This window comes from Dipodomys merriami, unplaced genomic scaffold (genome assembly GCF_024711535.1).
Source record: "Dipodomys merriami isolate MVZ:Mamm:240054 unplaced genomic scaffold, mDipMer1.0.p SCAF_1, whole genome shotgun sequence".
NCBI classification, from domain to species: Eukaryota; Metazoa; Chordata; class Mammalia; order Rodentia; family Heteromyidae; genus Dipodomys; species Dipodomys merriami.
This window is the reverse complement of record NW_027202270.1, coordinates 98827569-98851379: the sequence shown is the minus strand read 5'-3', so window position 1 is coordinate 98851379 and position 23811 is coordinate 98827569. Positions and strand designations below refer to the sequence as shown.

The 23811-nt window shown below is 38.5% G+C and overlaps 1 protein-coding gene across 5 annotated transcripts in view; it reads left to right on the top strand.

Annotated features, from left to right (window-relative positions):
- The window catches only part of Strn3 (striatin 3), a 105270-nt gene that overhangs the window by 43349 nt on the left and 38110 nt on the right, over positions 1-23811 (top strand). For all 5 annotated transcript variants that reach the window (XR_011372717.1, XM_070026305.1, XM_070026298.1 and 2 more), the window contains exons 2-5: positions 2349-2452; positions 4392-4465; positions 9183-9264; positions 13979-14152. Coding sequence is in view for 4 of the 5 variants with exons in the window: in XM_070026305.1 (XP_069882406.1) it covers positions 2349-2452; positions 4392-4465; positions 9183-9264; positions 13979-14152 (434 nt within the window). In the remaining variant the exon portion in view is untranslated. The remainder of the gene's footprint in view (positions 1-2348; positions 2453-4391; positions 4466-9182; positions 9265-13978; positions 14153-23811) is intronic.

Below are 23811 nucleotides of genomic sequence, written 5' to 3'. Positions count from 1 at the left end.
AGGATAATAGAGAACAATCTTTTCTTGCTTTTTGCTGTTTTTGGTATGGGGGTTTGAACTTTGGGTTTAGCACTTGCTAGGCCAGATGTTCTTCCACTTCAGTCACACTTCCCGCCCTATAAACCATTTTCATTGAGATTCCCTATGCTATCTTGATATATAATTGCAATGCACTTCAAAAGTATTCACTTGACATCTTTTCTTTTTCCCTTTCTCCTGTCCTCTCCATCTCCCTGATCAGTTCCGCATGTTCTCTTTCTGTGTGTATATTTTTATGTAGATGTAGTACATATCTTTCTATAAATATGTATATCCTTTAGCTCTAGCTTCCACAAATGAGCCAAAACACATTATTTTACTTTTTTAACTTAGCTTATTTTGTTCAACATGATAATCTCAATGATACAGCCATTTTCTAGAAAATGACATGATTTTATGGTACTGAGGAATTGAACTCAGGGATTCATGCATGCTAGGCACACATGCTAGGCAAGTCTTACTTCCAGCAATTTTTTGATGCATAATTGGAGAAAAGAGTCTCATAGAGTACTGCTTTGAACCATGATCCTCAGATCTCAGCCTCCTCATTAGCTAGGATTATAGACACTGGCACCTGGTGGAAACCAGTTTTTTTCATGGAAATCAACACATCTCAGCCAGCTTAATTCAAATTATTTGATTTTTGTTTCATCCATATTCACAGAAGAATTTGTAATTAAATGTTAGTTTATTGGTTATATATTGTTTTTGGTGGTGCAGAGTTGAATTCCTTCCTCAAGTACTCTGCTACTTAAGCCATACCCCTGTCCGTTTTGCTTTAGGCATTTTTCAGATAGGGTCTTGTTTTTCTGTCGAGGATAGCCTAAGATTGATACTCCTGCCTACGCTTACTGAGTAGCAAGAATTACAGGCCTTCCCTTCCCAGCTTGCTATTTTGTCGGTCGTGGGGCTTGAACTCTGGGCTTGGGCACTGTCCCTCAGCTCTTCAGTTCAAGGCGAGCGCTCTACCACTTGAGCCACAGTGCCACTTCCCAGCTTGTCTGAGATAGTCTTGGTAATCTTTTTGTTTTGGCTGACTTCATACCATCTATTTCTGTCGTACATCTCCCCACTTACTGGGATTACAAGTGTGTACCAATACACCCAGCTTTGGTATCTTTCTCAGTACCAACAGATAGACCTGTGAGTTATCTTCATAAGAGCCTTCTACCATTTGTGGAAGTTTTGTTGTGAATATATGTATAATAGGGAATGCCCCCATATTGCTATTAGTCTCACTAGGGTCAGAAAATGGCAAGAGAATTTACTTTTTCTCGAGACAAGGAAATAAAGCAATTGAAAAGAGAAAAAAGATACTTCTTTCATAGTAAAAAAGTGGTAACAGAAAGTAATTAGGTTACAGATGGGGCTGGGAAGGTGGCTCAGTGGTAGAGAGCTTGCCTTGCATGCCTGAGGCCCTGGGTTCGATTCCTCAGCACCACATAAGCAAAAAGAAAAAAAAGCCGGAAGTGGCGCTGTGGCTCAAGTGTTAGAGTGCTAGCCTTGAGCTGAAGAGCTGAGGGACAGCGCCCAGGCCCAGAGTTCAAGCCCCATGACCGGACCAAAAAAAAAGTAATTAGGTTACAGAAAAAATGGTAACCTAACAAATGAGTTTTTAGTGCTTGTATTAGTACTCTTATTGCTGTCTTATAAAGTGGTAGTTTATTAGAGATACAAGTCTCAGGATTTTCCTACCTGGGCTAGCTTCAAACTGTGATCCTCAGATTTCCTCCTCCTGAGTATTTAGCATTACATGTGTGAGCTACCTGCTCCAGCCAGCACATATTTTCAAGTATGACAGGAAGAATGCTTTTGAAATAATGCTTCCTCCCCGCCCCCCATACTGTGGCTTGAATTTAGGAGTAGGATATGGTTCCTGGGCTGTTTTGCTCAAGACTAGTGGCTCTACCACTGACGCCAGCTGTGTTATGCTTTTGAAACAACTAATACCCTATTTTCATCTATTTGTGAATAAATCTCTTTTCTTTATTACTATTATGTTAGAAATTAGGAACGACCAGGTTCATTTCTGATTAATAGGAGATAGTCTCATGGACTTTTCTGCCCAGGCTTGCTTCTTTGATCATTAGATCTCACCTTCCCAAATAGCTATGAAGATTATAGGCCTGAGCCACTAGTCCCTGGCAGTTATTTTCATTTTTAAAATGGTCATTATCTAACATATTCTGCCTATTTGTATGAGTTTTAATTCTTACTGTCATGAGTAACTAGAATTCACTATTTTCTCTTTTTTAGTTTCCTGTGTATAATTAAGGAAAAATGAAGTAATGCATCTTTTGTATTTTTAGGCACGGATAGCATTTTTACAAGGTGAAAGAAAAGGTCAGGAGAATTTGAAGAAGGATTTAGTAAGAAGAATAAAGATGTTAGAATATGCATTAAAACAAGAAAGGTATGTATGGGTCATTTTTTCATATAATTGTTAGAATATTGTGCTCATGCACAGTTTCTTTGAAGTTTTGATTTTAAATAAAAGATACTTTTATGGGATATATATTTATGGAATATGTATTTATATGGGATATATATGGGAAAAGGCAATTCAAATAGTTAAATTGAAATAATGTTCTTTAGTCTAGAATCTCAGTTTTGGGTATTTTTTTTCCTTGATGACTAGGCACTTTTTAGGGGCTTGAATTCAGGGTTTGGATGCTGTTCTGAGAATTTTTTTTCCCCCCTCAAGTCTGGCATTCAACCACTTGAGCCATCTCTCAACTTCTGACTTTTTTGGTGCTTGATCAGAGGATTTCCCAGCCTTTCTTGATGAGGCTGGCTAGTAGTCACCAGCACCAGTCTAGGAACTTTTTTTTTTTTTTTAACTCTGGGTCTGGGGCCTGAACTCAGGGCCTAGGCGCAGTCCCTCCACTTTTCAGCTCAAGGCTAGCGCTCTACCTCTTGAGCAGCCACGGCACCACTTCCAGCTTTTTTTGTTTGTGGTGCTGAGGAATCGTACCTAGGGCCTCATGCATGCAAGGCAAGCACTACCACTGAGCCACATTCAAAATACCTTTTGAAGATATTTTTTTACTTGAACAATTTTCTTTTAAAAAATCATTGTAAAGGTGATGTACAAAGGAGTTACAGTTAAATAATTAAGGTAATGAGTACATTTCTTTTTGAACAGTATTGTCTCTTTCCTCATTTTCTCCCACTTCCCCCTCATCCCTCCCCCTCCAACTAGTAAACTTCATTTCTGGCATAATGTCTAGTGGGTATCACTGTTGCATTGGTTCTCCCTTTGTCCTACCATTTTTGTCATTCCCCAGCCCTTCCCCTAATCTGATAAACTTGATATTCAAGACAAAGGGTACAGAAATACAAAACAGTGGCATCAAGGAATAACCCAAAGGAGGAAAAAAAGAAAGAAAAAAGAAATAACAGCAAACACTACACTTAAAAAAAAGCTCGGGGCTGGGAAGGTGGCTTAGTGGTAGAGCGCTTGCCTTGCATGCATGAGGCCCTGGGTTCGATTCTTCAGTGCCACATAAGCAGAAAAAAATAAGCTGGAAGTGGCCCTGTGGCTCAAGTGGTAGAGCGCTAGTCTTGAGCTTAAGAGCTGAGGGACAGAGTTCAGGCCCACAACCAACCAAAAAAAAAAAAAAAAAAAAAAAAAAAGAGCTATTGTGATCCTCTGCTAGGAATATCTTAACATATTCTAGTTGGACATTTTTCTTTTCTTTTTTTCGTTGGTCGGGGGCCTAGGAGCTGTCCCTCAGCTCTTCAGCTCAAGTCTAGTGCTCTACCACTTGAGCTACAGTGCCGCTTCTGATTTATTGGAGATAAGAGTTTCATGGACTTTCCTGCCCCAGGATCCTCAGATCTCAGCCTCCTGAGTAGCTAGGATTACAGGCGTGAGCCACCGGCGCCCAGCTGCATTTTTGTTTTTGTGGTATTATTGTTATTATTAAGGTGTTTTACCAGAGGGGTTACCATTTCTTACATGTAGTGAATAATTTTTTGTTTTTGGGCAGTGTCACCCGTTCCTTCGTTTTACCCCAGTTTTCCTCTTCCATCCCTGCCTACAAATTACATAGGTTATTTTCTCCACAGTGTATGAAAGCATGATTATATTTATTTATCCTTCCTCCTTCCTTTTCTGTATCTCTCCTTTTGCCCCATAAAAGAAAAAAAATAAACACAAAGACCACTGCTGCCAAGAATAACAAAAACACCATGTTTCCATTTGCTGGAGTTCATGTTTTTCATTGCTCCTAACAAGTAAACTTTTAAGATGCTTGTGTTATTCTTTGTTATTGGATTGATATTTGTATTCTCTTACCTGTAGAAAAGGAAATAATTACTCTTTTACCAATTTACTATTAAATTTTCAGGGCAAAATATCATAAATTAAAATATGGCACAGAACTGAATCAAGGCGATTTGAAAATGCCAACCTTTGAATCAGGTAACGTGATTCTTCTGTCACTTCTGTTTTAAGCTCATTTCTGTGTAACAGACTTATTCTTCATCACCTTTTTGCTTTGATGGCTTTAGATAAATAATTGAATATTATAAACAGTCCTAAAATTTTGGAAAAACATTAACTGCATAAAATAGTACTTTAATGTACATCAGTTCTAAAATCCTATTTCCCTGCATTTAGATCAACATAAAAAACATGGGTATGTTTTTTGGTAATAATTAGAATGAGAAGATACTAAATTATTTTTCTACCTGTAGGTAATTTTCATTTATTATATGAGCTTAATTTTTTTATTATTTAAAAAGTCCTTTTTTTACCTGGAGTTGTAACTAAGTCATCTTAGTCCTAATATATTAGAAATTTTACTAGATTTGTAAACTGTAGTGGAGGCCCATATGTTAAAGGGAAGGTTAAAGAAAAGTATTTTCAACTGGCCTTGCTGTTTACTAACTGGGGACTGTGAGGATAGTGTCTGTAAATGGAGAGGACCAGATACAGAAAAGAGCTAACAATTTAATGTTAATTTTAGGACTCCAGGTGATTTTAGTTTGAGGAATCTAAAATAATTTTTAACTCTGTAGGATTTGAGAATGTTAATAGCAGTTTCTAATTTTCATTAAAAAATTTGAGCTGCCTTTATTGATGGCAGTTGTAATATCATACTTCATTAATATTCTGATATTGTTGTTTTTTCTCTTTTTTGTCGGTCATGGGGCTTGAACTCTGGGCCTGGGCGCTGTCCCTCATCTCTTCAGCTCAAGGCTAGCGCTCTACCACTTGAGCCACAGTGCCATTTCTGGCTTTTTTCTGTTTATGTGGTGCTGAGGAATCAAATCCAGGGCCTCGTGCATGCGAGGCAAGCACTCTACCACTGAGCCAACTTCCCAGCCCCTGAAATACATTTTTAACTAATGTGATGCTGAATAAGAAAAATCAGGAACATATAGTTTTTCAAGAACCGTTAAGTCAACCATTGAAAATGTGTTCAACATTATATACGAAGAATCCACTAATAATTATCTTTAAGTGACTTAGTTTATCATATTTGAAACTTGAATTACACACACACACACACATATGCTTGTGGGGGGGTGGCACAGGAGTTTGGACTCTGGGCTTTGTGCCATGCAAACTTTCTACCGGGACTTAGCTTCAAAGCAGGATCCTGAGTTACAGGAATGAAGCACCATATACTACTAATATATACATTTTTTTATGTCTAGTCAGATTGAAGCTTATACTGTTCTTGAATGCTAGCTAAGCACAAAAATGGCTTTTATTTGGATATATTATTTGTTCTGTAGCTTTTTTCTGTACTTAATAAAAAAATCAAAGCATATAGTATGGCAATAAAACTTACTATGAATTTGTTTAGTGTGGTATATAGTTAATTTAAAAAATCTAGTTCATTGTTTGTGTATGTACTAAGTACTTAGGATTTGGCAGAAATGTACCACATATACCATAATATATATTGTGAAGTTGATTGTTTTAAAAATCTATTCCAGGGGCTGGGAAGGTAGCTCAGCGGTAGAGTGCATGCCTTGCAAGCATGAGGCCCTGGGTTCGATTCCTCAGTACCACATAAACAGAAAAAGCTGGAAGTGGTGCTGTGGCTCCAGTGGTAGAGCGCTAGCCTTGAGCTGAAGAGCTGAGGGACAGCGCCCAGGCTCAGAGTTCAGGCCTCATGGCCGGCCAAAAAAAATAAAATAAATAAAAATAAAAATCTCTTCCATTTTACTTATAGCAGCAGAATCATTTATCTTCTAGTTGCAATTGAGAGAGCATGGTAGTTTTTTGATGTTAGGGCCAATGGTTAGTAAAACTTATTCCAACTCTAGAAAGCAAAGTGTGACCTTCTTGGAAAACCAAGAATAAATGATAGAAAATAGAGCTGTGTTTACTACCATTATCCTGTTCTAGTCAGAAGTAGTACTGACTTCACTAGGAAAAATTGGAATGATTCAGAGACTTTTCTTTTGTTCATTTTCTTTCCAGTGTTTTTAGAATATTCATGAAACAAGCAAAATACATTTTAGAACTTAGAAGCTATGCCTCTGTTGGTCATTGTTAAAATATATTTTGACAACGTCTTAAAAAACTGTAATAGGGAAGAAAAGCATCTAATTTTAGTATTAGTGAATTGATTATATTAATAGGTATATATTTTAATGGAATATTATATAATTATTTTGTGGTAGTGGAGGTGAAGATAAAAACCAGGGCCTCTTGCATGACAGTTAAGTGTTCTACTATTAATACATACCTCCAACTCAGTGTAATCACTTCTAAGTGATGTTGTTCTATTTTACTATAGAAAGAATGATGAGAATGCATTAAATAGCAAAACCAGATTATAGCATAATACATACTTTAAAAAGAAGTAGAGTTGTTGGGGCTGGGAAGATGGCTCAGTGGTAGAGCGATTGCCTTGCATGCCTGAGGCCCTGGGTTCGATTCCTCAGCACCACATAAGCAAAAAGAAAAAAGCCGGAAGTGGCGCTGTGGCTCAAGTGGTAGAGCGCTAGCTTTGAGCTGAAGAGCTGAGGGACAGCGCCCAAGCCCAGAGTTCAGGCCCCAGGACCGGACCCAAAAAAAACAAAAAACAAAAAACAAAAAAGAAGTAGAGTTGTTGAGTTATGTGAGTATTTTCAGGGAGAAAAAGAAAACTGAAACTCCAGTGTGTAGTTAACTTTTGGTGATAGGATTTTGAAGCATTATATTTTCCCTTTTTTTTCCAAAAAAAAGATACTTTTGCTGGGTGCCAGTATCTCACACCTGTAGTTTTAGCTACTAAGGAGATTGAGATGTGGAGCATCGTGGTTTGAGACCAGCTCAGGCAAAAAAGTTTGATAGACTCCATTTCTATAATCAGAGAAAAGCAGGCCTAGGAGCATGGCTCAAGTGGTAAAACACCAGCCTAGTAAGTATGAGATCCTGAGTTCAAACCCTAGTACTGCCAAAAACAAAACAAAGACATGTACTTTTCCAGTGATGATTATGTATTATTTTAAATTAAATGAAATGTTATGAATAGAAAAATAAGTAGGAAAATTATTAGAATGAAATATTTCTACAAGTCAGAGAATTCCTTGTATATAGAGGATGAATAAAATATCAGGAGATTGTTAGTGTTGGGAGAAATAATGTCTGTAGGTTATTTTAAATACTACTAATACACTCAAAGTAACTAAGGAAAATATAGGAGCTTAGTAACTGAACCGTTCTTTTTGTTGTTGTTGTCTGAGGATTGAACCTATGGCCTTGCACATGCTGTGGTCAAGCCACTAGCTATTAACCTCTGCCCCCTGCCTAACTATCCATTCTTAACAGTTCTCAAGGTTGTGTGAAGCTTGAATTTCTAAGCTCATCTCTTCTCCATTTCTCTTCTTTGTGTTAATAGAAATTTATGAGAAAACATTACTATTTAGTGTCCAAAGTAGTTTTAAAGTTTACTCTCTATTAAATGTGTTAAAGGTTGTAATTTCTAAAAATTTGCATTTTTTCAATGCCAGGATTGACCTTAGGGCTTTACACATGCTGCTAAAGCATGCTGAACTTAAACTTAAAAAAAATATATATATATACATATACCTTGTTCTCTTAGAATAAAGTAATGACTGTTTGCCTATTACAAAACCTTTTTCTGAATTGGGTATGATGACACATTCCTGTAATGCCAGCAATTGGGAGACTGAGATGGGTGGATTGTTAGTTTGAGGCCAGCCTGGCTTATCATAGTAAGATCATATCTAAAAACAGAATGATTTTCTGGTTTAACTTTCTATTTTAAAAATGAAATTAGTGGGCTGGGGGTGTGGATAAAATGATAGAACAGGGAGGCCCTGGGTTTAACTCTAACTACAAAAAGAGACAATAATAAATTATCTAGAAAAAGTCTTGAGTTGTACATTTAAGGTTTAATGATAGAAATTCAGAGTTATTCAGTATTGTTACATATATCCAGTAATACCGGTCCTTGGGTTTGAAGTCGGGGCTTGGTGCTGTCCCTGAGCTTTTTGCTCAAGGATAACACTCTGTCATTTGAGTCATAGCTCCACTTTTGTTTTTTATTTTTTGTTTTGTTTTTTTATTTTTTGGCCAGTCCTGGGCCTTGAACTCAGGGTACTCTACCACTTGAGCCACAGTGTCACTTCCAGCTTTTTCTGTGTTATGTGGTACTGAGGAATCAAATCCAGGGCTTCATGCATGCTAGGCAAGCACTGTACCACTAAGCTACATTCCCAGCCTTGTCACTTCCGGGTTTTTGGTGGTTAGTTGGAGATAAGCGTCTGACTGACTTTCCTGCCCTAGCTAAGCTTCAGTCTGTGAGCCTCAGATCTCAGCTTCTTGAGTACCTGGGATTCCAAGTGTGAGCCAGTAGTGCCTGGAGCTTTTTAATTTAAAGGACTTTTTGACATTGCAGAATTCTTATAGCCAAAAAAAATAATAATTTATATCCAAGTCTGGGCTTTTGACTTTTGAATTCTCTAGAGTAATAAAAGTACATTTGGGTTTTCTCAATTTTGAGATGGATAATTAACTTACCTCAGTGAGTTGAACTACTGTAGCAAGCATTAAAAATTTTTTATCCTGTATAAAAATATTTAAGTATATTTATTTGGAGTTTATTCCTAGGACACTTTGGTACTCTTTTCAAGAGTTGAAATGTGTGTAAAACTTCATTCTTTATTTTCAGAAGAAACCAAAGACACCGAGGCCCCCCCAGCACCTCAGAATAGCCAGTTAACATGGAAACAGGGCAGGCAGCTGCTAAGACAGTGAGTAATGGTTTATTTTAGTGCTCTTCAATAATAAAATAGTGACAACAGTGCTTGTATTGAGTCAATTTGCAAGCAAAACCATCATTTAATAATAGTGATGCCACGTATGGGCTTTCATATTGCTGCTTTTCTGTTTTGAAAATACTTGGACCTTGTTTAAAGTTTATTTCCTCTGAGCTTCGGATGTTTGAAAAACATTTTATTGTGGGATAGAGTGTCTAAAAGATTTGTATGCCTTGAAGTCGAGAACAAAACAGTATACTGTTTATTGTTCTAGACCTATTCAACTATGTTACTGCAAAAGTTGTATTTGGTTTCTCTTAAGTCAAGATGTAACTGTTTAAGGAATAAGTTTAACTGGATATCTGAAATTTTTCAGAGGTGACTTGCCAAATTATTTTTTTTGAATAAACTTTTGAGGAAGTTGATGTTATATGAATTCATTGCTATACTGAAAATACTTCATCAGATCCTGTTTATTGTCTTTTCTCTAGTTTTTCTTTTCCTTATAGTTAAAAAAAAATCTGGTACTTGTGATACCTACTAATATCCTGGTTAACACATAAAAGTTCTCAACCATCTCGATTCCAAATATCTTCACTTTTACTAACCATGTCACCCCGAACTATGTTACCTTGTAGTATTCTATAATCTGTCACAATCTTTAGATCCTTGATCATTTTCTTTTCTTTTTATCTCCTCTACACATAGTTGCTTTACATCTTTTTCTTCTGCTCCAGCTTAGATCTCATGGTTCATGATTTGCCTTTTCCTAGTGCCCACTATTCACCCCTTTGCCACCAGTCATTTTATTATACTTAGCTACAAAACCCCAGCCCGAGTTTTGTCTTACTACTACATTTACTTTCATTTCTAATTAATTTCTAGCCTAATTAACTTCTGTTTTTTACTTGTCTTGGTGAAAAATCACAGAATATCATGATTGGTATTGTCATGATTTTCTGTCCCCACATTGCAGAGAGCCTTTTCCCATCATCCTGTTCAGTTCCCATTCTGTTGTCCTCAGTGGATACACTATAAACTTGCACAGTGAGTCCATTCTCCTTTGCTTTCAGTAGAGCACTTAAGATTCTCCACTGAAAATAAAGCTTTCATCTTTCTGAAAATGAATTTAAACTTTTATTCTATCAGTTCTTATACTCTATTATAAGTAACAAAAACGTGAACAAAAGAACATTTTTGGAAGCCAACTGGATAAAGAGAGCTAGAGAAAACTGATCAACATAGTGTCAAGAAGTCAGGTAGCTCAAAGGACCTTTTAGAGTGTGAAAATAATCCAGGATATAATCTTATTCTTTGGTTTCTGCTCATCTCTTTTTAGCTTTGTTCTGTTTTTCTGTAGGGGGAAAAAGAAACCCACCAAAAATCAATTTCTGAGGCAGTTTCAGATTGGTCTGAGTTGACCAAATAACTGCTTATGAATTTTTACCTAGGCTATAGAGGACCTTTAAAGGTCATTAAAACCAAAGGTTAGAGAGTAGTGAGGAGTGTTGTTCCTGAAGTGGAATGCATTGTTTAGAAGACAGCTGTATTAAAATCCTCTGTACAGTATTGCATAAATATTTAACCTTATTACCTGGATAGGTGCATTGTCTCTTGGCCTTTCTTTTTACCTGTGACTTTATAGCCAAACTTCTTTTTTTTTTTTTTTTTTTTTTTGATCCGGTCGTGGGGCCTGAACTCTGAGCCTGGGCGCTGTCCCTCAGCTCTTCAGCTCAAGGCTAGCACTCTGCCACTTGAGCCACAGCGCCACTTTCGGCTTTTTTTTTTTTTATGTGGTGCTGAGGAATCGAACCCAGGGCCTCGAGCATGCAAGGCAAGTGCTCTACCACTGAGCCACCTTCCCAGCCCCTTTTTTTAATTTTTTTTTTTTTTATTGTGAGAATACAGTACAGAGGAATTACAATTACATGGGCAAGATAACGAGTTCATAGCCAAACTTCTAAGAGTAGTTTCTGTGGTCCTTTATCTGTTTTCCTTCTTGTTCATAGCTGCTTTTTTTGTTTTTGTGGGTGTTTCATTTTTTCTTCTTCTTCTTTCTCTGATACTGGGGCTGGAGTTCAGGGGCTCCCACTCACTCATTCAGCTTTTCACTCACAGCTGGTGCTCTTATCACTTGAATCATCAGGAGCAAAGTTGTGCTGGTATTGGAGATTCAACTCAGCACTCTGTGCTCTAGCTTAGCTTTTCTATTTAAGGCTGACTTGAGCCTTACCTGTACTTCCCATAGCTGTTTTAAGTTTTTTATTTGACATTTTCCTGAAACTGCTCTCATAGCATGTTCTAGATACCCTTTTGAATTCATATTTGACCTCTTGAACTATTAGACCTTTTTTTTGGTGGAGGTACTGGAGTTTGACCTCAGGGATTTGTATTTGCTAGCCAAGCATTTTACCATTTAAGCTACACTTCCCTTCCTTGATATCACTCTTTGCTGTTATTTCCTTTCTCCTAATTTTTTTTTTCTTTTGTCCGTCATGGGGCCTGAACTCTGGGCCTGAGCACTGTCCCTCATCTCTTCTGCTCAAGGCTTGCTTTCTACCACTTGAGCCACAATCCCATTTCCTCCCCTAATTTTTTTAAGTACTTTGATTTTCTTTGAGGTTTTCTTTGTCTTCTTTTCCTTATAAATTGCATTTGCATTGCTTTCTCTTCTTGGGCTTGTTATGTAGGTGAACACATTTAAAAATCCATAGAAAATATTATTAGTTACTTTTGCATAGGTATGGCCAAAATCCATGTTAGAAACCAAATAAAAGGAGGAAAGATTTATTTTAGCTCAGAGTTTTGGGATATTTAGTCCATGGTCACTTGGATCCAGGTTTCTGTGTTGAGACAGAACATGGGACTGGAAGCATGTGGATAAGGAGACTCAGAGACTCTACCTCAGGCTGGTTAGCCAGGAAGACAGACATTAAGAGGTCAGAGATAAGATACTCTCAAGGAGTAAGAATCCATTTTCTCTATCTAGGTCTCACCTCCTGAAATTTCCTGAAACTTCACTATTAATAGTATTACCATCTGGGAACCAGAGCCCTCAAGACATAAGCCATTGGAGGTGGGGGACAAATGCAAACTATGCATTTTTTCAAAGTATGACAACCATCAAAGACTACTGATCTAAATCTGTATATCCAATCCAGTCTCTTCTGAATTTTATTAATAGACCTTTTTGTTTGTTTTTAGTTACACTGGTGTTTCCACATCTACAGCCCCCTTTTTATCTTGATTATTTTTTGGGGGGGGGGGGTCCGGTCGTGGGCCTGGGCACTGTCCCTCAGCTCTTCAACTCAAGGCTAGCGCTCTACCACTTGAGCCACAGTGCCACTTCTGGCTTTTTTCTTTTTGCTTATGTGGTGCTGAGGAATCGAACCCAGGGCCTCAGGCATGCAAGGCAAGTGCTCTACCACTGAGCTACCTTCCCAGCCCCATATCTTGGTTATTTTTGAGGTAGGGTCACTTGATGCCCACTTAATGAGCCTTGGCTCTAATTCTTCTCGTCCCAGGTGAAAGGGCTGGGCCACTGCATCCAGTCATTGTGCTTTCCCTGTAGCTTCAGTATGAGGCATGTGCCACTGCACATAGGCATTGGTGTTGAGGTGGACTCTTGTGACTGTGTGCGTATGTGTGCGTGTGCGTGTGCGTGTGCGTGTGTGTGTGTGTGTGTGTGTGTGTGTGTGTGTATTGGCTTTTTGTTCTCCAAGCTCCCTAGGGATTCACATATTCTTCTGAGTTTTGGGACCTATCTTACTTATATGTGTAATAACACTATCACTTGACTTTTCTAAATAGACACCATATACTTTGTCTGATAGATACTCACTCTAATCAATTTGATTCTCTTATTCTCCATTTTAGTGAATGGAACAGTTACTTATACATCCAAGTTAGAAACCTGAGAATTATCTAGAATCCTTGATATATATCAACTTTAATTTTACTGTCATTATTTGTGCATCAAGTCAAAAAGGTTTTATGCTTACTTTTCTGATGTTTGTTCTCTCTATTTTCATGCATGCTTTAATAGCATCCTAACCAATTTCCCTATTTTTCCACTTTCACCTAAGATTCTTTTGTTTCTTTTGTTAGTGGTGTTTAAGGTTTCTTTTTACATATTTCATTAGCTTTTTAAATACTTGAATATACAAAGTCATTCAAAACTTAATTATATGTCATTATCTGTCCTCTTTTTCTCTAGTCCCATCTGGATCCTGGGTTATCCTGGTTTAGATAAGCAGAAAGCTTGAAAAACACAGAATTAGAGAAATGTTATGAAATCTGAGATCTCAGAAGAATAATTAGATTATCTTATCAATCTCTGGTTAAGAACTTATCACATCACTGTTCTGATCTTTGGTTCTATTTATTTTCTACTACTATTTAGACTGAAAAGTGTGCATGTATATACATATGTATTTACATACATATATACATACATAATGTGAAAAACTTTAAGGTCCTAGGTTTTGAGATAATTGACCTTTAATCAATGTTAGTCATCCTATATGTTTTCTTAAATTGTAGTTTGTATTGCTCTTTTAGTACAGAAGCAAGTCTGTAGAGAAGAAAGATACTGAGAAAAGAAAAAATGTAATTTGTAGGATTATGGATTTTTTTTCTAAAAATCTTATGGTAAAATTTTATGACTGGGAGGTGTTAACAGTTCACTGTCTTTAATTTTCTCTTATAGGTATCTTCAGGAAGTAGGTTACACAGATACTATATTAGATGTCCGGTCTCAACGGGTAAGGTCATTACTTGGACTATCTAATTCAGAACCAAATGGATCAGTAGAAACAAAGAATTTAGAACAAATCTTGAATGGTGGTGAATCTCCTAAGCAAAAAGGACAAGAAATCAAAAGGTATGATTTGCATTTGTTCGTTAACAGTGTTTAAATAATGGACTTTATAAATTTCTGCAACTACTTGTTGCTACTATTCCTTTTTTCCTCTCTTTTTTTTCCCCCCCTTTGGTGCCATTCCTGAGCCTCAAACTCGGACCTGGGTTCTGTTCCTTAGCTTTTTTGCTCAAAGGTGGCACTCTACCACTTAATTTTTTTTTTTTAACTTTTTTTGGGGGTCCGGTCGTGGGCCTGAACTCTGGGCCTGGGCGCAGTCCCTCAGCTCTTCAGCTCAAGGCTAGCTCTCTACCATTTGAGCCACAGCGCCACTTCTGGCTTTTTTTTCCCTGCTTATGTGGTGCTGAGGAATGGAACCCAGGGCCTCATGCGTGCAAAGCAAGCGCTCTACCACTGAGCCACCTTCCTAGCCCCTCTACCACTTAATTATTTGTTTGTTTGTTTGTTTGTTTGTTTGTTTATGTATGTATGTATGTATGTATGTATGTATGTATGTATGTATGTATGTATGTATGTCGGTCGTGGGGCCTGAACTCTGGTCCTGGGCACTGTTCGTCAGCTCTTCAGCTCAAGGCTAGTACTCTACCACTTGAGCCACAGTACCACTTCTGCCTTTTTCTGCTTATAAAGTACTGAAGAATTGAACTCAGGGCTTTATGCCTCCTAGGCAAGTGCTCTACCACTAAATCACATTCCCAGCCCCTGAATTTTCCTCCTTGATTCAGTCTATGTGACATAATTTCATCTGTCTGTCCGTCCATCAATTCATGCTGGTCCTGGGGCTTGAACTTGGCCTGGATCTGTCCCTGAGCTTCTTTGTGCTCAAGGCTAGTGCTTTATCACTTGAACCACAGCACCACTTCCAGCCTTTTCTGAGTTGTTTATTTTTTTTATTTTTTATTGTTTTTGGTCAGTCGTAGGGCCTGAACTCTAGGCCTGGGCACTGTCCCTCAGCTCTTCAGATCAAGGATAGTGCTCTGCCACTTGAGCCACAACACCACTTCTGGCCTTTTCTGCTTATGTGGTGCTGAGGAATCGAACCCAGGGCCTCCTGCATTCGAGGCAAACATAATACCTCTGAGCCACCTTCCCAGCCCCATTCTACCTCTTGAACTACAACTCCACTTTGAGTGTTTTAGGGATTTATTAGAGATAAATATTTTCATTGACTTTCCTACCAGAGCTAACTTTGAACCTCAGTCTTCAGATCTCAGCCTCCTGAGTAACTTAGGAGTATAGGTATGAAGTACTGGCATCTAGCTCTGTAACAGTTTTTAAGCAAGCAGAATTCAGATTTAAAGACTCCTACCCGGGTGCTGGTGGCTCACGCCTATAATCCTAACTACTCAGGAGGCTGAGATCTGAGGATTGCAGTTCAAAGCCAGCCCTGGCAGGAAAGTCTGTGAGACTCTTACCGCCAATAAACCACTAGAAAACTGGAAGTGGCCCTAGGGCTCAAGCGGTAGAGCGCTTGCCTTGAGCTGAAGAGTGCAGAGATAGCGCCCAAGCCCAGAGTTCAAGCCCCACGACCAACAAAAAAATAAATGCCAAAAGACTCCACCCACCCAAATTTGAGCAAATAAATTGAGTACTTAGGTTCTTTTAAAGTTTATAAGTTTTGTGTCAGAGAACGGTTCTAACTCTGAAACAGGTATAGAATTGAAATGTAGATTTGAGATGGATTTTATGTAATTCATAGGTACTTCAACTGCTAGAGTACTTTTAATATGTTGTAATTCTTTCCTACCACTAAAACAAACTGTTTCTTTAGACAGACTGAAAATAACAAAGTGTTGTTTAGTTCTTGGGTTCAGAATGCTACCAGTTTATGCTTTATTTAATGAATAAATTAACCAACCAGTGAACAAACAAACAGAAAAACCAACTAGCTGGGTGCCAGTGGCTCATACTTGTAATATTAACTACCCAGCAAGCTGATAATTGGAGAATCAAGGTTTAAGGTCACTTCAAGCGAAAAAAAAATTGCTAGACTCCCATCTTCAAAGCAGCCAGCAAAAAGCTTGGCTAGAACATCACTCACTTGGTAGAGTGTCAGCCAGAAAAGCAAACAAGCCAAGCAAAGTTTGGGAAGAATTAGAGGACAGTTCTCTTAGATTTTGTAATTGGGAAAAGTCAGGTTGCTTCTTAGTAATGTTTTGATTTGACTTTGAACTTGTCATTCTTACATTTCACTCTATTTAGAATCTCGGGGTTACATTTGTGATATTCCTCTAGGAAATGCACTGAGTCTTTTGCTTTCAAACCTCATTTGATTTTTTATTTATTTTATTTTATTTTATTGTGTGATTTGAACTCAGGGCCTGGGTGCTGTCAGTGAGCTCTTTTATGCCCAAGAGTAGCACTCTACCACTTAGAGCCACAGCACCATTTCTGGTTTTCTGGTGGTTAATTGGAGATATCAATCTCATGCACTTTCCTGCCTAGGCTAGATTCACAGTGATCCTCGGATTTCAGCCTCTTTAGTAGCTAGAGATTGCAGGCTTCATTGGTGCTCAGCTAAGTCCAATTTAATTTGATCCCAAGGTCTTACATGCTTCAATTTTTCACAATAACAAAAAGTAGATGTCAGTAACCAACATCTCCCCACCCCTCAAAAATGAGATCAGAAACAGCTATGTTTAAAACTTTGCCACTCATGTTTTTTAAATTTTTTTATTGAGATTAAATGATTACATAAATTTCACATATTTCACAGTAGGATAGTCATGCGTAAAGTCACACACACATTTTAACCTTCACGAGGCGCATTGTCATGATCATGATCTATAAAGCTTATGGGCTTTACAAACTTTGACACTACAGCTATTTTTTTCCAAATCAGGTGATATGTACATTTCTTTCCTTTTGCTTAGTGTAAGCTGTTCCCCCTTCTCTCATTCCCTCCCGCCTATGAGTTGCTTAGTTCACTTTCATCAATGTCCAGTGCAGGTGATCGGCCCCTCTGCTGTATTTTTTCCTGTTTCCCTCTGATTCTGTGTCCTTCTCCTTTCTTCCCTCACATGTGCACATGTATATACCATATATGGGGGTCAAGGACATGGTGTCATCTAAAGATGATATGACAGCCGGGTACTGGTGGTTCACGCCTGTAATCCTAGCTACTGAGGAGGCTGAGATCTGAGGATCATGGTTCAAAGCCAGCCCAGGCAGAAAAGTCCGTGAGACTCTTATCTCCAATTAACCACTAGAAAACCGGAAGTGGTGCTGTGGCTCAAGCGGTAGAGAGCTTGCCTTGAGCTGAAGAGTGCAGGGATAGCACTCAAGCCCAGAGTTCAAGCCCCACGACTGACCAAAAAAAAAAAAAAAAAAAGAGATATGACAAATTAAGAAGAGGTCCTTTGTTTCATGAGTCCTGTTAACTTTGTCATACGTCCTTACATTTAGAGTTTAACATCCACATCAGGGAGATCATGTGCCGTTTGTCAAACTTTCTGATCTTGGCTTACCTCACTCAACATGATTTGTTCTAATTCCATTCATTTCTCTGCATATGCCATTATTTTGTCCTTTTTAATGGCTGCATAATATTCCATTGTATATAGGTACCACAGTTTTTGGATCCAGTCATCTGTAGTAGGGCATCTGGGTTGTTTCTGTATCTAGCTATTGTGAACAATGCAGCAATGAACATGGAGGTGCAGGTGTCCTTGTTTCCTGGTTCCTGTTGTTCAGGGTAGATGTCTAGGAGTGGTATGGCAGGGTTATAGGGAGAGTCTATGTGGTCTATGTTTAGCTTTCTGAGGAACCTCCAGACTGCTTTCCAGAGTGGTTATATTAGTGTAGATTCTCACCAGCAATGCAATAGGGTTCCTCTTTGTCTGCATCCCTGCCAGCATTTGTTGTTGGCTGGATTTAGTATATTTAGTTTTCTAAAGGCAGGTTTCAGGTAGTTCAACAATGATTATGGTAATAACCCATCTACTCTCATACACAAACGTTGATTTCAATGGTTTTTAAAAAAATAAATTAAAAAAAATAAATTTGTTACTTTGAGAATAATGAATGCAGTACATTTTCAACATTATTGCCACAGACTGATTGCTCAGTCCACATATAAGTAGTAGTTGCCTTCTATGGTGGTATGACTTCCTTGCACTAATTTTCATCAGGGCAGGTTAAGTACAGACTGAATTGTTGTACAAAGTAACATTTACTCATCAGAGTTTACTGATCTCTTCTGTGCCAACTTCCTAGCCTTCTTGGTGAAGCTTTACTGATTTGATTCAAAGTTTCCTGAGGAATACAATTCATGTCAACATCATTTTGACATGATGTACCAGTTTCTACTTTCTGTATGGGTCTGTTCTGCTTTTTTACTTAAATTTGAGATAGGGTTTCTCTATTTAGCCTAGACTAGTCTGGAACTAATACTCTTTCTGCCTAAGTACTGGGATTATAGGTGTGGGCTACCACCTGGCCTTGTTTATTCTGTTGCTTTTTTCCCCCCTGTCCTGGGAACTCAAGGCATGAGGGCTGTCTCAGGCTGTTTTGCTCAAGGATAGCAGCCTACCACTTGACCCACAGCTCTGCTTCCAGTTGATCACCTCTCTCTATCCCAAAGAGTGGAGGTATATTTTCTGGTAGAATTGACCCAGTGATTTCTGATTTTTCAAGAAGTAAAATAACTGAAATTTTTTGAGTTATACTACTGAAAACAAACTGGATGTCTGTCATTGAGCATTAAAAGCCTTTGATTTCCAGTTTATTGGCTGATGATCTTATATATTCTCCAGTAATATGATTAAAACTGATGCTATTAATAGAAAAAACCAAATTGATAGTGACATCTGGGATATGGTAGTAAAATGGCTGCTGTCCTATTATATAAAAGTAAATTTAGCTGCTGATTTGTTTAGTTCTTCTGAGCAGTTAAAACACCATGGACTAGGTAGTTTACTTCTCAACATTTGGATGTTGGGAGATCTGAGATTCCTTTTTCAGGTTGCAGCTGTTAACATCTCAGTATGTTCTCACATGGTGCAGGGGCAAAAAAGCTCCTTCAGGTCTTTTTTATTATGGATCTAATTCCATTTGTTTACTTATTCCTAGTCACTTCGCAAAAGTGCTACTTCTTCATATTATAACATGGGATCCTGAAATTTGGAGGACAGTGCAGTTATGGTAGTCATGTATGATCTGTCTGAGTTTTTCAATGCCTCCCTTTTAAATGTGAAAAGTTAAGCAAAGACTTTATAGCTATGGACATTGATAATCAAGAGAAATCAAACAAAAAAGGAACTCACAGAAAATAGGAAACAAAGATTAAATTGTCCTGGAAGGACTGGGAGAATGCAATTCTTCTGTAAAACAAATTGAATAGTATTTTTAAAAATATTTTATGAGCTGGTTTTGAGATCATAAAATAAAAAGTGTGATAGAAATGACTTCCTTGAATAAAAACTAGAAGGTAAGGTTGACGGACTCTGCTTGAGCAGAGAAAAATAGGGCTGAAAAGGTAGGGAAACTCAGGATCAGTCCAGGAGAATCAGTGTTTAGGAGTTTCAGAGAGAGAGAGAATAGATAAAATGGTCTCTTCTTCCCCCTCCCTCCCCCCAGTACTAGGGCTTGAATTTAGGGCCTGGACACTGTCCCTTAACTCTTTTGTTCAAGGCTGGCACTCTATCACTTGAGCCCCTGCTCTGCTTCCTTCTTTATGCTGGCTAATTGGAGATGAGTCTCTTAGGATTTTCTGTCTAGGTTGACGTCCAACTTGTAATTCTCAGATCAGCCTTCTGAATAACTAGCATTATAGGCATGGCTGTGAAAAGATCTTAAATAAGCAAGTTTTCCAGAATATGTTTCTGGAATGTATGTCCAACTTTATTTATTTCTACATTGAAACTAACCTTCCCAAATACTTCTGGGCAGTAAGTGCAGGGGTTATCAATATAAAAAGTAAAAATTAAGGGCTAGGAAGGTGGCTCAGTGGTAGAGCGCTTACCTTGCATGCCTGAGGCCCTGGGTTCGATTCCTCAGCACCACATAAGCAAAAAGAAAAAAGCCGGAAGTAGTGCTGTGGCTCAAGTGGTAGAGTGCTAGCCTTGAGTTGAAGAGCTGAGGGACAGCGCCCAGGCCCAGAGTTCAGGCCCCACGACCGGACCCCCCCCCCCAAAAAAAAAAAAAAAAAAAAGAAGAAATCCTGAAATCTTGCCAGTGTAAAGGCAAACCAAATTCAAGAAATTTGGAATTAACATTCAAAGCTAGAACGTAGTATAATAATACCTTCTGGATTCTGAAGAAAAGTAAAGTGATTCCATTTAGATTTGTATGCTGAACCAAATTACTATATTACTTGTTCAAGTAAGAGACACATTCCTACATTAAGATCTCTGATTTATTCATTTTTTCTCAGAAAGCAATCATATAAACCAAGGAGGACAGTGTAGACTCCAGGATACTTAAAATCAGTGTAGCATGGAAGCAATGCAAAGAACTTTCAGAAAACAATAGAATGAAAAAAGAGAACAGTACTAGAAGCAATGTTTCTTAGAAAATAATGTAGTTAGTGTGAAGCCTTATGTGTTTATAGATTCTGAAAGGTGATAAACAATTTCAGAATGTTATAACATCTTTGAAAATTAAAAACTACTACCACCACCTACTAGGCAGATATTTTAAGAAAGTAAAGGGAATAGAATTGTCTCTAACAATTGTAATGTTTGCCATAGAATATTTAGCCAAAACCTAATGGATACAACTGTATTTCGGTTGGGTATAGAAGTGTGAGAATGAGTTGAAAGCTGTAAGGGAGCTAAATCTTCCAGAAATAGCTACCTAAACTGGGTGTTGGTGGTTCATACCTAACAGCCCTACTCTGGAGGCCTGGGTCTGCCAGCTAGGGCAGAAAAGTCCTTAAGACTCTCATTTCCAAAATAGCCATCAACTGGAAGAGGTAACACTGATTTAGGTGCATTGTATTCATAAATTCACGTGTTGAATTGAATCTATGTTGCGCAACTACTTAAATGATTTTTAAAATCCAAAGTAAGGCTGAGTGTAGCTCTAGTGGTAGAACACCAGCTGAGCAAGTAAGCTGAGAAAGCTCCAGGCTGGGAGTTCCAAACTGAGGATCAGCAAAAAGAAAAAGTAGCAGTCTAAGTATGTTTTTTAGAAGAAAAATAAACAACAAAGGAAACTTCTAAAACAGTTTTCAAAGTGGGTTGGTTGTTTTGTGTAGGTATCAAAGGTAAAGAAGGAAGGTGTGGCTCAAGTACTACATGCATAGCATGTGGAAGGCCCTGAGCTCAGGTATCTCCTCCATCCCTCTCTCCCCCACAAACAAAAATAGGTGGAGAGTGGCCCTGGAGACTGTTTACTTATCATAAGGTAAAATTATTTGGAACTTTGTTGCTATTTCCCACAAGTATGTTGGGGAGAGGGGCTGTTTGAATTCAAGGCATGGGTGCTGTCTCTGAGCTTTTGTGCTCAAGGCTAGTGCTCTTACCATTTTGAGTTACAGCACCATTTCCAGTTGGTGGTTAATTGAAGATAAGAATCTCATAGATTTTGCTGCCTGGGGTAGCTTTGAACCTGTACTCAGACCATAGCTCCCTAAGTCCCTAAGATAACAGATATGAACCATCAACTCCCACAACTATTTTATAGCAGAACTTTTGTGTATGTGTGCACACATGTGTGCTTATGTACATGTGTGCTTGTGCATGCCTGCTTGAGTTTAAACTCAGGGCCTGGGTGTTGGCTCTGAGCTTCTATTGTTCCAGGCTTTCACTCTACCACTTGAGCAACAGCTCCACTTCCTACTGGAAATTTATTAGAGATGAGTCTCATGGACTTTCCTGCCCAGGCTGACTGTCACCTGAGACCTTGGTATCTCAGCCTCCTAAGTATCTAGGATTATAGGCGTGAGCTTACAGCATCAGCTGTAGCAGAACTTCTAACAAAAATCTACTGACTACATGATACTACTACATGATAATGGCTGTGAAATTATAATTGCATCATAACTTCAGTAGAGCTCTAAAGTGATCTGACAATACTTTATTCTTTACAGTCCAACTTCATATTTGTTCTGCATTCAGCCTTGTAGTTCTTCACATTTCTTCCTACCTTTTATAAGTTTCCAACTACATTCTGAACTATATTCTAAACTCATGCCTTAATTTTAGTCATTCTCCCTCCTGGGTTTATAGCACTACCTTATTTTTTTGTACATGTGTGTATGTAAATATACATACATATGTATGTGGGAATCATTTCCTCACAGATTGCTCACATATGTAACATCTTCCAAACATAAACCCTGATTGTCTGGACTCTATAGGAATGTTTATATAACAACCTTGGAAGGATACAAACAGTTGGTCACAGAAGCTGTGATTTAGACACTCTTCATTTGCAGCATCCATCTGATTCTTCCCCTATGCTAACCTTGTGGAACTTCAGGGGCAAAAGGTTTTGTGTGATTCAGTCTTCTGACTTCTAGAATTCTGAAACAATAATGAGCTAGATTGTTATCACTGATTTTTATTGAGAATTATATGACTTAAAATGATTTTCTCCCCATCTATAGACTTTTTATATTCTCCTAATAGTCTCTCAATTCTTTTATTATTGTCTCAGAGAGCAGAGCTTTGGGCTCAAGTGTTCTTTTCTAGGCTGTGTTCTTACTGACTTTTTTTTTTTTTTTCACTTTTTATTTTTTGGGTCCAGTCGTGGGGCCTGAACTCTGGGCCTGGGCACTGTCCCTCAGCTCTTCAGCTCAAGGCTAGTGCTCTACCACTTGAGCCACAGTGCCATTTCTGGCTTTTTTCTTTTTTGCTTATGTGGTGCTGGGGAATTGAACCGTGGGCCTCAGGCATGCAAGGCAAGTGCTCTACCACTGAGCCACCTTCCCAACCCCTCTTATTGACATTTAAAGCCATGCTTATATTGTTATATCAGTATAGTTTAAAAACTGAAAACAGGCTTTTATCGCTTGATAGAGACTCTAAAGGACAGTAGTATATAATTCGTCAAAGTTCAAAATGTAAATCCTCATTTACCAAAAAAGCTGTATTTTGTTGTTGTTGTTTTATAATTGATACGCTAATTTTTTTTTTTTTTTTTTGGTTGGTTGTGGGGCTTGAACTCTGGGCCTGGGCGCTGTCCCTCAGCTCAAGGCTAGTGCTCTATCACTTGAGCCACAGAGCTGCTTCCAGTTTTCTGCTTGTTTATTGGAGATAAGGAGTTTCATGGACTTTCCTGCCCAGCTGGTGTTTTTTTTTGGGGGGGGGGTGGTGTCCGGTCGTGGGCCTAAACTCTGGTCCTGGGCGCTGTCCCTCAGCTCTTCAGCTCAAGGCTAGTGCTCTACCACTTGAGCCACAATGCCACTTCCGGCTTTTTTTTCTGCTTATGTGGTGCTGAGGAATCGAACCCAGGGCCTCATGCATGTGAGGCAAGCGCTCTACCACTGAGCCACCTTCCCAGCCCCTTTTTGCTGGTTGTGGGACTTGAACCCTGGGCCTGGGCGGTGTCCCTGTGCTCTTAGAGCAAGGCAAGTGCTCTTCCTCTTGAGCCACAGAACCACTTCTGGTTTTCTAGTGGTTAATTGGAGATAAGAGTCTCATGGACTTTTCTGCCTGAGCTGGCTTTTAACTATGATCCTCAGATCTCAGCCTCCTCAGTAGCTAGGATTATAGGCA